The sequence below is a fragment of the Stenella coeruleoalba genome, assembly GCF_951394435.1.
Source record: "Stenella coeruleoalba genome assembly, chromosome: 10".
Lineage (NCBI taxonomy): Eukaryota > Metazoa > Chordata > Mammalia > Artiodactyla > Delphinidae > Stenella > Stenella coeruleoalba.
In genome coordinates, this window is record NC_137156.1 from 42,565,344 (window position 1) to 42,580,978 (window position 15,635).

The 15,635-nt window shown below is 45.7% G+C and overlaps 1 protein-coding gene across 2 annotated transcripts in view; it reads left to right on the forward strand.

Moving 5' to 3' along the window:
* Positions 1-15,635, forward strand: part of LRRC1 (leucine rich repeat containing 1) — a 127,155-nt gene that overhangs the window by 92,133 nt on the left and 19,387 nt on the right. For both annotated transcript variants that reach the window (XM_079935434.1, XM_079935433.1), the window contains 6 exons: positions 5,954-6,010; positions 6,307-6,370; positions 6,758-6,832; positions 9,528-9,672; positions 12,192-12,310; positions 14,029-14,112. In XM_079935434.1, coding sequence (XP_079791560.1) covers positions 5,954-6,010; positions 6,307-6,370; positions 6,758-6,832; positions 9,528-9,672; positions 12,192-12,310; positions 14,029-14,112 — 544 coding nt within the window. The remainder of the gene's footprint in view (positions 1-5,953; positions 6,011-6,306; positions 6,371-6,757; positions 6,833-9,527; positions 9,673-12,191; positions 12,311-14,028; positions 14,113-15,635) is intronic.

Consider the following 15,635-nt stretch of genomic DNA (forward strand, 5'->3'; position numbering starts at 1 on the left):
TGTATGTTCCTATTACCATTTTCTTAATTGTTTTGGGTTTGTTATTGTAGGTCTTTTCCTTCTCTTGTGTTTCCTGCCTAGAGAAGTTCCTTTAACATTTGTTGTAAAGCTGGTGTGGTAGTGCTGAATTGTCTTAGCTCTTGCTTGTCTGTAAAGGTTTTAATTTCTCTGTCAAATCTGAATGAGATCCTGCTGGGTAGAGTAATCTTGGTTGTAGGTTCTTCCCCGTCATCACTTTAAATATGTCCTGCCAGTCCCTTCTGGCTTGGAGAATGTCTGCTGAAAGATCAGCTGTTAACCTTATGGGGATTCCCTTGTATGTTATTTGTTGTTTTTCCCTTGCTGCTTTTAATATTTGGTCTTTGTATTTAATTTTTGATAGTTTGATTAATATGTGTCTTGATGAATATGTGTTTCTCCTTGGATTTATCCTGTATGGGACTCTCTGTGCTTCCTGGACTTGATTAACTATTTCCTTTCCCATATTAGGGAAGTTTGCAACTATAATCTCTTCAAGTATTTTCTCAGTTCCTTTCTTTTTCTGTTCATCTTCTGGGACACCTATAATTTGAATATTGGTGTGTTTAATGTTGTCCCAGAGGTCTCTGAGACTGTTCTCAATTCTTTTCATTTTTTTTTTCTTTATTCGGCTCTGCAGTAGTTATTTCCACTATTTTATCTTCCAGGTCACTTATCTGTTATTCTGCCTCAGCTATTCTGCTATTGATCCCTTCTAGAGATTTTTAAATTCCATTTATTGTGTTGTTCATCACTGTTTGTTTGCTCTTTAGTTCTTCTAGGTCCTTGTTAAACATTTCTTGTATTTTCTCCATTCTATTTACAAGATTTTGGATCCTCTCTACTATCATTATTCTGAATTCTTTTTCAGGTAGACTGCCTATTTCCTCTTCATTTGTTTGGTCTGGTCGGTTTTTACCTTGCTCCTTCATCTGCTGTGTGTTTCTCTGTCTTCTCATTTTGCTTAACCTATTGTTTTTGGGGTCTCCTTTTCGCCGGCTGCAGGTTCGTAGTTCCCGTTGTTTTTGGTGTCTGTCCCCAGTGGCTAAAGTTGGTTCAGTGGGTTGTGTAGGCTTCCTGGTGGAGGGGGCTAGTGCCTGTGTTGTGGTGGATGAGGCTGGATCTTGTCTTTCTGGTGGGCAGGTCCACGTCTGGTGGTGTGTTTTGGGGTGTCTGTGGCCTTATTATGATTTTAGGCAACCTCTCTGCTAATGGGTGGGGTTGTGTTCCTGTCTTGCTAGTTGTTTGGCATGGGGTGTCCAGCACTGGAGCTTGCTGGTCTTTGATTGGAGCTGGGTCTTGGCGTTGAGATGGAGATCTCTGGGAGATATTTGCTGTTTGATATTACGTGGAGCTGGGAAGTCTCTTGTGGGCCAGTGTCCTGAACTTGGCTCTCCCACTACAGAGGCTCAGCCCTGATGCCTGGCTGGAGCACCAAGAGCCTGTCTTCCACATGGAAGTTGCAGGTATATTGCCTATCTCAAAAAATATCTTCTGGAAGAAGATCTTCAGGAGAAAGTCTTCTAGTCATGCACTTAAATCACTTTTTTAAATTCCATAAGACATCTTCTTAGTAGAATAGGCCAGTATCCATTTTTTAAGTGCTACGGATTACAGTGGGAGTTCCATCTTTATATTCCATACACTATCGGAGGCCTGAGTAGTGGAAGCTGTGGACCCGTGTTCAGGGCCGGCTGAGGTCTCCAGTCTCAGAAGGGAGCCGCTGAAAAGGCACAGATGGCACCTGCCACCTTCAGACCAGTCCCAACTTCAGGTTAGGTAGCGGTAAACTCAGTAGCTGTAGCAGGACCTTCTTGGCAGCAGCCAGCTCTTCCTTCACGACCTCCCCAGCGTCTTCCCATCCTGAAGTCTTGATTGAAGGTGCCGTGTTTGGAAAAGCCAGGAGGGGAGATCATTCGTCCATTCATTTTGGTCTTAATGTCTCTGGTCTAAACGTGCGTTCAAGCAGACCATGTTTTATGTCAGTTCTTCCTAGAACGGCCTGGAGAACCACGTTCTGGAGGGACTGGTAGGATTCTGTGTTTGGTCTGGGACTGTCCAGGGCAAGTTACTGATGAGAACCAAACCCATGGTTTCATTCGAGAATCAGTTAATGATCGAACTGAGAACGAACAGTCCAGCTTACACTCTGAGGTTTGGGGTTACGTGGGAGGTGGGCGTCTGTAGTCAGACCACTGTCTTTGCTTTTTATTCATTGTTGTTCCTCGAGTCACCAATTATGGGTGATGTATCCTTAAAAATTGGCCAGTGCCAGCCACTTCCTATCTGTAGGCCTGTCCTTGGAGGAGGTTTTGGGCAGAGAGGGTGACTCCTGTGGTTGATAGCATCTTATAGCAATCTTTTCAGATACCCTGACTTGGGGCACACGTATTTGTGAGGCCCCTGGTTGAGCTTGGGCACTGGGCTATCTCAAGGAAGCAAGGTACCAAACTGGCTCTGTTAACTTGAAGGGAATATATATCATGCCCTATTTACTGCAATAGATATGATTGTATTCATTTTAGGGGAATTGAGGTGCTGTGGTGAAGCACTTCAGCCAAGCAAATCCAAGTAGTTGTGAGGGATGGCCCTCGTTCCTCTCAGACTCTTTTTAGATGACCTTGCATCAGTGGGTCCCTTGAGTCTGATTATAATATCCCAGTTTCTTCAGTTTAAATAGTTTAAGATAACGGGGAAGCATCGCCCCAGAAAGGATATTATTTTATACACTTTATTTTAAATTAATTTTTGAGTTTTGAAAGGTTACAAAAATAGGATATTTTTTGTTGTCACTGTAACTAACACCCATGCATCCACATTACCCTACTATCCCCAAATGATAGAAACTAAGAGGTTTTATAGTCAGAACCTTCTTACGTAACAGGGTGTTATATTTGGGTGTTAGCACGATAGGTGATGTTGTTATTATAAGTTCTGTATATTCACAAGCCTGTTGGTGTTTTTGCAGCATTTTCACTCAAGAATGATTTGCTTTCAGTAACTGTGGCCTGTGCCTTTTCCCCTTAAGACAAAATTTAGAGATAATTTCAAAATGTGTTATCATATTTTTAAAGTGACATAAATCAACAAAAACCCCAATGTCCTTGGTGTGGTTGAGGAGGTAAGATTTCTGTATTTGCCCCAAATTGACACGTGTTTTTATTTTATTTTATTTTATTTTTAATATTTATTTATTTATTTATTCGGCTGCACCGGGTCCTAGTTGTGGCACGTGTGATCAGCATGCAGGATCTTCGTTGTGGTGTGTGGGATCTTTAGTTACGGCATGTGAACTCTTAGTTGCGGCATGTGGGATCTAGTTTCCTGACCAGGGATCGAACCCGGGCCCCCTGCATTGGGAGCGCGGAGTCTTAGCCACTGGACCACCAGGGAAGTCCCTGACAGGTGTTTTTAAAATGTAAAGTATAAAGAGAGAGTTCCAGAGAATGGTGTTCCCCAGGGCGAGGGCAGAGTCTTGGCTTTCACCAGATTTGAATTGTGGCTTTGCCGCTGTCTGATGGACCTCACTTTCCTAATGGTGTCATCCCAGTGGTATTGACAATGTGCTGGTTGTTCCTGGTCCAGAGATGACCCAGGTAAGGCGCCTCAGCCAGTGTCTCCTGCCCCAGGTGGCGTCCCAGGTGGCGGGCGGGTCCCAGCTCTGTTCTGTTTCAGGCAGGAGGCCTCAGACCAGGACTGCAGACCTTGGTGCAACACTCAGTAGCAGGGCCTGGGTGACACTGCTTCTTTGCAAGATGCTTTTGATGCTGCCCAGGGAGTAAAGATTTTGAAGCAAAGAAGGACTTTTCCCCTCCTTTCATTAGTGGATGTCTTTAGTGGGTCAAAAGAGGCATGAAAGTAATGACCATTAAATAGATAAAATGACAATTCTAGGGCTTCCGTGGTGGCGCAGTGGTTGAGAGTCCGCCTGCCGATGCAGGGGACACAGGTTCGTGCCCCGGTCCGGGAGGATCCCACATGCCGCAGAGCGGCTGGGCCCGTGAGCCATGGCCGCTGGGCCTGTGTGTCCGGAGCCTGTGCTCCGCAACGGGAGAGGCCACAGCAGTGAGAGGCCCGCGTACCGAAAAAAAAAAAAAAGACAATTCTATCAGTGGTTTTTAAAATAGAAATGTGAAAGCAGCCAAATGATGATCACCTTCCCCATAAAACTGGCCAGCGGTTCCAGGAGCATTTAACATTGGAAACAAAGCCCTTTGTTTTTAAGTTTTTACTTTTACAGTGAGTTAATGTCCTGTCTCCCCCTTATCTACAGGTTGCTTTTGGGGGCAGATACTGCACCCTCTCCCTCCCACGTTCTATTTCTTCTACGTAAAGGCTTGGCCCCAAGGCAGTAGAACTGGGTAGCTGCGACTCCCACCTGGGTGCATTTTGGGGAGAGACTAATTGATATTAAATTCACAATTACTTATTAGCAGGGATATTGACTTTTCCTTTAAAAAAGTATGTTATAAAGAGTTGTATTTGTTTGCTCTTGCTTTAATTGTGAAAACCATTACTCAGCTTCTAAATTTCTAAAATTAGTTTTAGTTCTCTAAAATTAGAGGAGGAGATACCGTATCTGTGCATTTCCTAGTATAGTTCAAATACGCTTTCAAGCCCATGGGCTTTACGTGTGTATATGTATCGTTCCTGAAAATCAAATTTACATTTCTGATATTATGAAACCGGCTTTGTCAGTGCCCGCGATTCTGGCTTTGATGTTGGAAGGAGTACAGAGGATTAAGGCAGGTGAGAGTGTTGGGATGATGTCTGACTCCCCGTGTTCTGTGCGCTCACACGTAAATGCCTTCCAAATCTTGTCGTTCCTCTGGTGACATTAGCAAAAGCTGGAGTTCTCTATTGGTTAGAGCTTAGCACAGTGGCTGCTGGAGAAATAGACCAACCGATGATCTACTGAATCAGTACCTCGTGCCGGTGCTGACATACTTGAACGTGTGTGGTGTCTGCTGATTCAGAATTGCCACTGCCACCCAGATCGTCGGCATCTGGGGAGAACATCTGTCTCCTTGCACCGTGTTCCTAGTAGACATGGATTACAGCTGAGAGGCAGGAGAATCTGCTGGAAAGAGTGCCATTCGGGGTTTATTAAGAATAAAAGCGGGCTTCCCTGGTGGCGCAGTGGTTGAGAGTCTGCCTGCCGATGCAGGGGACGCGGGTTCGTGCCCCGGTCCTGGAGAATCCCACAGGCCGTGGAGCGGCTGGGCCCGTGAGCCATGGCCGCTGAGCCTGCGCGTCCGAAGCCTGTGCTCCGCAACGGGAGAGGCCACAACAGTGAGAGGCCCGCGTACCGCAAAAAAAAAAAAAAGAATAAAAGCAACATTACCACAGCCACTGCTTATTGACCACCGTCTCGCATCGTGGGCACCGCGTGGAGTATGTTATTACTTGAGTCCTCCTGCATCTCAGTGCTCCCTTGCCCTGTAAACTTGTGGTCTTAAGTAGAGCATGTGGACTTTCTGGACCGATGTGCCCACTGCTTTCAAACGGGCATGGTTTCTCACTGATGTTTGTAAGAAGAGCTCCGCGAGATTAAAGGCTTTCCTGTTTTTATGGCAACAGCACATTTTCGACATTCTAAAGCCTAGAAGCACATACTCGGCTGCTATCTTGGTCCTGGGAGTGGTTGTCTTTCAAGGGCTAGCGAGTTATTTTCACATATCAACTGTACAAAGTATAGGCATGAGGGTGCCTTACTGTGATGACCCTGCGCTTTTTATTTTAATATTAAAACTTGGGAAGTGGAGATGATGCTGTTTTCAGTGGGGGTGGGGGTGGTCATAGATGTTTTCCCCTGGGAAGTGACGTACAAGGTCTTATTAAGAGTTGCTCCTTGTGGAGTGTGTACTTTGCGGGGGGTGGAGTAGGAAGAATCTCAGGAACTTTCCTTATACTTTTTCCTTCTGTTCATTTCTAGTCTTTATAACCTGGCTTCACTGGAACTGAGAGAGAATCTTCTTACGTATCTCCCTGAGTGAGTCTCTGGGGAAAAGGAGAGGGGGTTATGTACTGAATGAACTTCTTGAAGCATTAAAAAAAAAAGAAAAAAAGTACTACAGTGTCTTGTCAAAAAGAAATTCTGTGTCTTTTGGAAAATTTGAGAGATGCCAGCCTTCTCTCAATAGTCCTTCCTGTGCAATAATTATGACCATAAAATCCAGATGAATCTTATTTTGGGAAACTAGTCCAAGTGAGGAATGCCGTACTGCTCAGCATTTCTAAGTCCTAAGAGCTCCCTCCCTTTGTTTTTTTGTTTTTTGTTTTTAATAGCTCTCTAACCCAGCTACGGAGACTAGAAGAACTTGATTTAGGAAACAATGAAATATATAATTTGGTAAGTCTGTACTGAAGAGAGATTTGAATTTCACCTTGTCCTTAGTCACGATCACAAAATATTTTGGGGGAGATCTGTAGGGATGCTTGTAAGCCAGTGTTTCCACGGATACAGCTTGGCAGCATTAGAGAACGTGCTTCAGTTCACACAGGTTAAGAATGATGATTCAGGGGTGGAGGGTCACGGCTAGAGATGATGGGTATCAGTGGAAACAGCTGGCATTCTTGGGGAACATTGGGGATACTTTTAGGAAGGGGGGCTGATATTGGAGAAGTACCAACAAACGACCTCTGCAGTACCCCATTACTAACTGTTGAATTAGGGTTCTTTCTTAATGGAAGGCTTGAAATTGGAGCTTTGCTACCATAACATTGCTTTTTGTTTTAGCCAGAATCGATTGGCGCTCTCTTACATCTGAAGGATCTCTGGTTGGACGGAAATCAACTGTCAGAATTACCTCAGGTGAGTGGTCATTTCACACTGTCTCCCCCAAAATGTGAAACCACCACCACCTTCATGTGTTTCCTGCCTCTACATAAGATTTTCTGTAGGAGGGATCTTGAAAACCAAAACATTGGTTGAAAAAGCAGATTTGGAAAAATATATTGAGCATTCACCGTGCTGCCTTGCTGTAGGAACACTGAAAGCCTCCACCCACCACTTCTAACGATAATAAATATATCCTGTAGTGTGTGAAGTCTGCATTTTATTTCATCCTTGCTCTATGCTTGGCTTGCCTGCGTGAAGCCCAGCAAATTTGGAAGTTACCAGGATGCCAGATTGAGATGGTACAAGTTTCTGCCACTGTTTGTGATGTGCCAAGTGCTTTGGGATAAGTTGGCCCCAGTTTGCCCCGTAATAGTTGATGTAAAAGCAATGCAAAAAGCTTTTATTTCATATTTTTTCCAAGTGTTGCTATGGTTTAGCTGGAATGTCACACGCTGTTCATGTTTTTCCTGCTGTTACTGAGCGTGAGAACCATGTTCGGAATGAAATGGAGTCTCGTGTGGGCTTCTGAGTACGTCGTGGTCACCTTGTGGGTCCCAGCAAGCAGGACCCGCTTTCTGGTCAGTTGAAAGAGAAACTTGAACTAACAACAACACACGGGCATTTCCCCCCTTACTTTGTTTTTCTCCAACTATTACTGAAGTTTACTCTTTGCTGTCTCTTACAGCCAGGGTTAAAGTCAGAATATATTTCATGATGGTCTAGGTGTGTGTATTTTACAGTAATTCAGAAGCTGTCTGCTGGGCTGTGTGAACCTGTCGTAATGGGACCGTGCACTTCGGGTGGGAAATGTGTATCGGTGCAGGGAAGCCTAACACCAGAAAAAAGCATTTAAGTAAAATTCTAATTGTTGTAGTTATAGTGCTGGAATTACCATTGACATCACCCACGACTAATGCAACTAAGGAACTAATTTGAGTGTATTTCTGAGTTCTTGGCTGCATTTGGGAAAAGGATAGGACAGAACAGTAACTGGTGTGGGCAAGGGTTTGATTAACACTTAGATTTCTCTAGGAAATTATGAGAAATCTTGATTGAGAGGATTCTAGTTACTTAAGAGTCAAAGGATGGGGGGAAGATGCCAGGGAGTTATTAAGAAAGTAATAAAACATCAGCTGTATAGGATGGATAAACAAGGTCCTACTGTAGAGCACAGGGAACTGTATTCAATGTGGTAAACCAAAATGGAAGACTATGAAAAAGAATATATATATATATATATATATATATGTATATCTATATATATATATATATATATGTATATATATATATATATATGTATAACTGCGTCACTTTGCTGTACAGCAGAAATAACACAACATTGTAAATCAACTATACTTCAATAAACTTGAAAATATCAGCTATTAGACATGCAGGGGGAGAGTATATGTGTGGACAGATGTACATGAACAATTATGTGCAAAATGCCATGTCCCAAACACAAAGAAATGAACACGCCACTGGTCATGTTATTAATGGTTATTTCAACATCTCATTTGCCCGCTTGTATAACCTTCTGTTAAGCCAGGACTAAACACATCAGACAGTCCCAGAGAATCAGAATTATTTTCCTGTCTTCACAGATGACAGAAAGAAAAGGAGACAAAGCCATTGTTAAAAGGAATGAATGAAAAAGTGGAAGAACCTCAGGGGCCTGGCATGAAATTAGTAGAAATGTAGTCTGATTTCCTACAGGCAGGGAATGCAGGGGTGGGGCTCACAGGATGTATATTAGGTGGGAGATAAACTTGGAAGAATCGATCCCAGTTCAATGCCGGCTGAGGAGTTTGTGCTTACGTAGCCATCAGGGAGCCACTGGAGTTAGAGGAGGGGTCTGATTCCGTGACTGGAGCGATGTTTCCTGGAGGGAAAGATGGAGGCGTGGTTTGTGAACAGACGTGGGCAGAGGATGCCCAGACCAGTCTGGGTGGGAGGGTACTGAGAGTGGGAACGTAACAGACTGGCAATGGCACGGAACAGTGGAGGCGGTTATCAGAGAGAAACTGTGCCCTTGGAGAGCGGAAGGGTACGATCTCTCTTGAATGGAATGTGAGCCTCATAGAGGCACCTCCCTCACTCATGGGTTGGCTCTTCTGCTTCAAAGCAGTCTGCCTTTCTTGTCCCGGGTGTTAACGGTGTCGGCGGGTCTGTGTGCTCCAGTTTGGCTGGGGAGCAGACGCACCGATGTCGTAACAAGCGCTGTCTGTCATGGGAGATAGAAAGTAGATGGTTTCCTTCCAGGACATCTCAGGCTCACTCTCAAGTGCGAGCTGCCTTCTGAGTGATTGATTCCAAACTTGGAGAACTGGATTCTAGCCTCCTTTTTTTCCCCCCACTAATCTGTGGGACCTTAAAACGACTCATCTTCTCTTGGTGCCAACCTCCTCATCTTATTAAGGGAGTGATTCCTCACCTGCGTGACGTCGGAGGGCTTGGTGTCCCTCCCAGCTCCGTGTGTGTGATTCACACTGCTTTCGGTTTTCATTGGAAGGGGGTCTGGAAACTTACCCCTGCCTTCACACTCACACCGGCGCTAAGGAAACATCCTTAGGACCTCTCTGGGATTCGATTTTGAAAAATCGCTGTAACAAATTCCTCCATACCGTGGCAGGTTCAGGCATGACTTTCTTTTCCTGTGTCGTTGATGTAGGAAATAGGAAATCTGAAGAACCTGCTCTGCTTAGATGTCTCTGAAAACAGGTTGGAAAGACTTCCCGAAGAAATCAGTGGCCTGACGTCATTAACGGATTTAGTCATTTCCCAGAACTTGTTAGAAACACTCCCAGATGGCATTGGTGAGTATTGAAAATAACTAACTACCAAGGTGCTGGCTCTTCTCAGGTGCTGGGGACGTGATTCCTTCAGTCATTTGTTTTTAAAGAAGGAAAGCAAGGAATATTTAATACAATTAAAGTTTCTCCATATGCAAGCGTTTCTGTCGCCCTGGTCTGGTAGCAGTTATACGTGTTGTTACTTTTAAGTGTTGGCCCCTGTCTACTTCCTCCACATCTTATTTCCATGATTTCAGTAGGGATCAGCCCAAATCACAGAATGTGTTTCAGACATATGAACAACCACTAAGACATTTCTAATTGAGCATCGTAAATAGTTTATGGGAAACGACCTTTGACCTTATGGTGTGACCCAGGTAAGGGCTGTTACGGGGAGAGTGGGTGTCGTATGGAACCTTTTCTGGTCTATTGAGAATCATCTTTTCCTTGAACCATTCTTTGCCATTTCCTTTAAAAAAACGTCCAGACATTTTCTTTCTCGTAAAGGAACACAGCCCAGGGTGAGAAAATAAATGCAAACAGAGAAGATATAAACAGACATACGCTGTCAGCTCCACTGTAGCCAAGCTGCCTAGAAATTGTAAGAAATTATATTTAACTGTGTGGTTGACATAGGATAGCTGTCTTTGACCTTCACTTAACTTGTATTCAGAACATCAAAGGGAGTTTGGGGAAGGTTTTCAGTAGTTGGAGAAGCTGTGTGACAGAGGACCCCTTCCTTTCTGGTATTTGGTCCAGATGATAATAGCGACCTGGCAGAGATACAGGCTCTGCATTTTGGTTGAGGCTGGTTGGGAAATTGATGGGGACTTTGACTCCAGGTAGAAACATTTGCTGAGAATCATATATGGCATCGGAAAGCAGTTGTAGGGACTGGGGATGTTTTGTCGTTGGGAAAAGGGAGAAATAGGAGTCATGAGACGGTTGATGTCAAGCCTTTGAAAGGCTGTCAGGTAGAAGGAGATTTATCCCGTCTTCTAGTTCAAGTGGGTGAAAGGAAAGGGTTGCTAATCTCAGTTTGATTTAAGAAAGAGCTTAAAATGCATCTGTTTGGGCTGCTTAGTGAAGAAATGAGCCTCCCATCCCTAGAAGTATTCGAGGAAAGGCTGTCGGACCACTTGTCAGTGATGTTGTTGAGGAGATTCTTGGAGTGAGCTCTGTCAGCTGTAGGGTTCCATGCCTCGCAGAAGGATATGGGTCTCCTGGCCTGAGGACTGGGGGGGACTCTCTGCGGACAGTGTTAGTTGGTACTGATTATGCTAAACAAGGAGCCTAGCAATCGGTGAGTTCCTCTGCCTTGCCCCGGGACCGCACGCAAAGCGAGTTCATCCCTTCAGCATCTCCACATCTCCAGATTTATGTCTCTTTTACGATAGAGGCTGTTCTCCGATTTTCCTGGGGACAGTGTCATCATGCCGGCCACTCTCTGTGGATAACAAGGACCTCTGCTCTGTAGGCTCAGCCCCTGATGAAGTAGTAGTTGAAAGTGAGAATCTGGTGATGCAGGATCTCCTCCATCCCGCGGGGGCTGAGGAGGCTGCAGTAAACCCCAGTTCCTTTCCCGTGGCCTGAGGGCATTGCCCGTGAGTCCGTTTTCCCCACCCAGAGTGAAATAGATCAGTCTTAATGTGGCTTTTCAAAGATTACCATCTTTTTTTCAAAAATTTATTTCTTTTTGGCTGCGTTGGGTCTTCGTTGCTGTGCGCGGGCTTTCTCTAGTTGTGGCAAGTGGGGATTTCTCTTCATTGCGGTGCATGGGCTTCTCATTGCGGTGGCTTCTCTTGCTGCAGAGCACAGGCTCTAGGCGCTAGGGCTTCAGTAGTTGTGGTGCATGGGCTCAGTAGTTGTGGCTCGCGGGCTGTAGAGCGCGGGCTCAGTATTTGTGGCTTGCAGGCTGTAGAGTGCGGGCTCAGTAGTTGTGGCACGTGGGCTCTAGAGCACAGGCTCAGTAGTTGTGGCTCACAGGCTTAGTTGCTCTTTGGCATGTGGGATCTTCCTCGACCAGGGCTCAAACCCGTGTCCCCTGCATTGGCAGGCGGACTCTTAATCACTGCGCCACCAGGGAAGCCCAAAGATTACCATCTGACTCTGCATTGACAGAAATACTTCATCGTAGGGATCTTCACAGAGTCATTGTCATCCACAGGTGATAGAATAAACTGCACTGTGCTGTCTTTTGTTTTTAGTGAGGATGATTGTTAGAGTAACATTAAAGTCTCTCCTCTGTACACGAGACATTTCTTCTTCTTAAAGATCCATCAGATTTCCTGAAATCTCTGGGCTTTGACGTATTTTTAGGTAGTGACTTTCCAAAGGATTTGCCGCTAATTGCTGACTGTTTCTGACATTCTGAACAAATGATTTTAACTCTCAACTGTTCGTGGTCGAAATGAGAATGGTACAGTTTCATAATCTGAAAAGCTGGGTGAGGAAATCAAATGAGCAAGGACAGCCGATAGGAAGTACCAAGCGGTGATCAGGAAGACAGTGATAACTAATGAGTTTGAATAACGCTTTTACAGGAAAACTAAAGAAACTGTCAATCTTGAAGGTGGATCAGAACAGACTCACCCAGTTGCCCGAGGCGGTTGGGGACTGTGAAAGCCTCACGGAATTGGTTCTTACGGAAAACCGGCTCCTGGTGAGTGTGGTTCCAGGGTCAGAGGGAGACTCATATTGTGGGTTCTGTATCACAAAGGCTCCTTAGGTTCGATTCTACTTATTTGTAATTTGGGTGGACGAGATGGAAATTGCCTTACATTGTAACTAACAAAGGGACCTGAGAAGCAAGCATGTGACATAAAGGTGATCCGTTTTGACGTGTCCAGGTCCCCCATCAGAGAGTGTGTCCCCATTGTGATGCTTAGGGTACAGGGACTGAGCTGGACACTAGGGGGCCCAGGGAGGCGGGGGCGGGGGGTGGGTGGGGACCGGCCCTGTCAGTGGAGGTGCTGATGCCTCCATCGGGGAGTCCGAGGATGGGCCAGAGGGGGAGGGAATGGTGGTTGTCTCGGGAAGCCTTGGGAGCACTGGGGGTGGGGGGATGCTCTTTTGGAGGAGCCAGAGCACAGCTTTGACCTTGATCTTGCCCCATCTGAGAAGCTGGGTGAGGCAGTTCAGGTTCCCCGGGCTTGGACCAGAGAGGCCTCTGCATCTTCCCGGGGCAGCACCTGCTGGGGTGGGTTCCCAGGGCGACGGCAAACCTCAGCTGCTTCTCGCCTCCTGCTGCTTCCTCTCCGTCCATCGTCCTTCACCTCCCACCCCATCTGTTCCCCTTTCTCCTCTTGTCGTTGTCTTGTAGCCGCTGTTTTCTTTAGTTTATTTTCCTGCCATTCTCTTTTCTCTATATTTTGTCACTTTAGTTTTTACTCTACTTTCCTTTTTCCTCTTTTCTTCCCTTTTCTCCTCTCTTTATAAACAGAGTAAGTAATGCTCTTTAGGTGAAAAGATCAGAAGAAGACAGCAAGAGTGAGTGAAGGATGTAGGGTTGGTAGTGCGGGGTGTGCCCGGAGCATCTCCCCTCAGACAGGACAGTGGCCTCCTCGGGCAGGTTGGGTGAGAGGGACTAGGCTCTCCTTCCTTGTTTCTGGGTTTAGAATTACAGATGGTAGAGACTTCCCTGGCGATCCAGTGGTTAAGACTTCGCCTCCTAATGCAGGGGGTGTGGGTTCCATCCCTGGTCGGGGAGCTGGGTCCCACATGCCTCACGGCCAAAAGACCGAAACATAGAACAGAAGCAATATTGTAACAAATTCAATAAAGACTTTAAAAATGGTCCACGTCAAAAAAAAAAAAAGAAAAGAGGAATTACAGATGGTAGTCATAACAGTCAGAAAAATAATATTCATCCCTGATTCCATCAGGGTTGAAGACCCCCCCCCCGCCCCGTGGGCTCCCACACCAGCCCGGGTGGCCCCCCTCCTTCCCCCAGCCTCATGGCCCCCACCCCCCGCTCGGGTTCTCACTGCCTGCTGAGCTCTCTGGCCTCCACAGGCATCTAAGCCACCATCTCTTGGAGTTCTCAGAGGTGCAGGCGGGGGAGGGATGAATCTCGAGGTTGCAGATTTCACTTTGTTGACTTAAAGAGCCTTCATCACCTCTTTTACTTGGTGTTTCTCAGTTCCCAGGCCTGTGCCTTTGACCTCATTTCATTGAAACATACTCTCATTTCTACAAAAATACAAAATATTAGATGCCACGTCCCCCAAGTGAGTGTTACAAACACCTGATATCCAGGAAGAACCGTCACTTCTCTTACTGGATGAGATTAGATTCTCTCAGTTCTTGAGAAGATCTGTTTTACTCTGAGCTGTGTGAAAAGTATGCAGTAAGTTAATAACAAAAATGTTACTTTAACAGACTTTACCTAAGAGCATTGGAAAACTTAAGAAGTTGAGCAACTTGAATGCAGACAGAAATAAATTAGTGTCTTTACCAAAAGAGGTACGTGCTTTTAAGAAAATAATATAATGATAATTATAAAGAAATAATAACACATAAGGGGTCAAAGATGTCAACTACTTTAAAAGACTTATGTGATGCTTTTTAAAGGTGTCAACTCTCATCTGTGGATTCAGGGATGGTTGGAGGAATTGTATGAAAGAATGGCCATCAGTAACACTAAGGAGAGTAGGTGGGTCCAGATGGTTGTGAGCAGAGTTGGGAAAGGTGAATTCGTTGGGGGACAGAGAGAACGACATTTTGGGGTTGACCTAGGAGAACAGTGACACCACGGACAGGAAGGGGTGATCTGGGAGTTGGGCAGAGGAAGGGGATGACTTTGGGTTTGACTGGGTTTGATGAGGAGGTTAAACTGCCCCATAACCATTGGAGTCATAAAAATGGATCTTGATGGAACGTCTTCCTGGGCAGAGGTTTGCCTCCGGGAGAGAGGGAGTGAGCCCTCTAGGTAGAGGAGGACGCCCGCGAAGGTCGGGCCAGGTTCTTAGGATGTTTTGGTCAGTGCTCCAAGCAGGAGAAAAGAGACAGTCACCATCATTTGTAGGCATAGCTGTGCAGCTTAGTGGCGTTTCATTTCTGGCAAAGGAGGTGCCAATACTGAGAATGGGGAGGAAACCTGAGACAGATCACACAGGGAGGCATCTGGGCCATTGTTTAAAAGGAAGACTCTCTTTCTATTTGGAACCAGGAGAACCTGATTGGAAATGGGTCGTACTGAGCTTGATTTTTTATTAGCAATAGAGCCTAAAATAAAGTTTAAGATGCCGTTTCTCCACTCTCTCCCCCCCCCCCCCGCCTCCGCCCATCAAGTGAGCCGTTGGTGAGCCCCTCGCCCTGGCCAAGGCCTCATATGAAAAGGTGCTGTGTCCTCTGATGTGATGACCACTGGCCAGGCACCGTTTCCTCCTTATTTCTCTGTTTGACCCTTTCTAACATCTGTTTTGGAATAGTTTCAAAGCTGCCCTCCAACCAGCCAGAGCTCGAGGGGTTCTTACGCTCCCAGGGCCGCTTCTCTGGGTGTCCGACTTGGCTTGGTCTCTCCTTTCCCTTCCCCATCTGGGTGTTCTACTCTCGGCAGCCCAGGCTTGTCCCTGGGTGAGAACGGCCAGCCTTCCTGAGTGGAAGCATAAGGATGTTTGTTATAAATGTGACTACGTTCTGTTTCCAGCAGAAAGACCTAATTCTTCATCTCAGCTAAACTGGGACAGCAGAGAGTCTGCTCATCAAAATGTTTTGGTTCCAGTCTCAAAGCAATAAACCGAAACACAGAGCTGGTGTTCTGAGCATTTAATTGTACTCTTGTTGGAGAACATGTGTGGGTGGGTGTAGATCGGACACATAAACACATGCAGAGAGAAGTAGAAAAGATTCATGACTTCCTTTCTCAATGTCCTGCACTACACTAGCTGCTGTTGTGTATATTCATTGAATCGTCACAGCAGCTTTTTGAGGCCGTGAGGGTTTCCTCACTTTACAGATGAGGAAACTGAGGCTGGTGAGAAGCT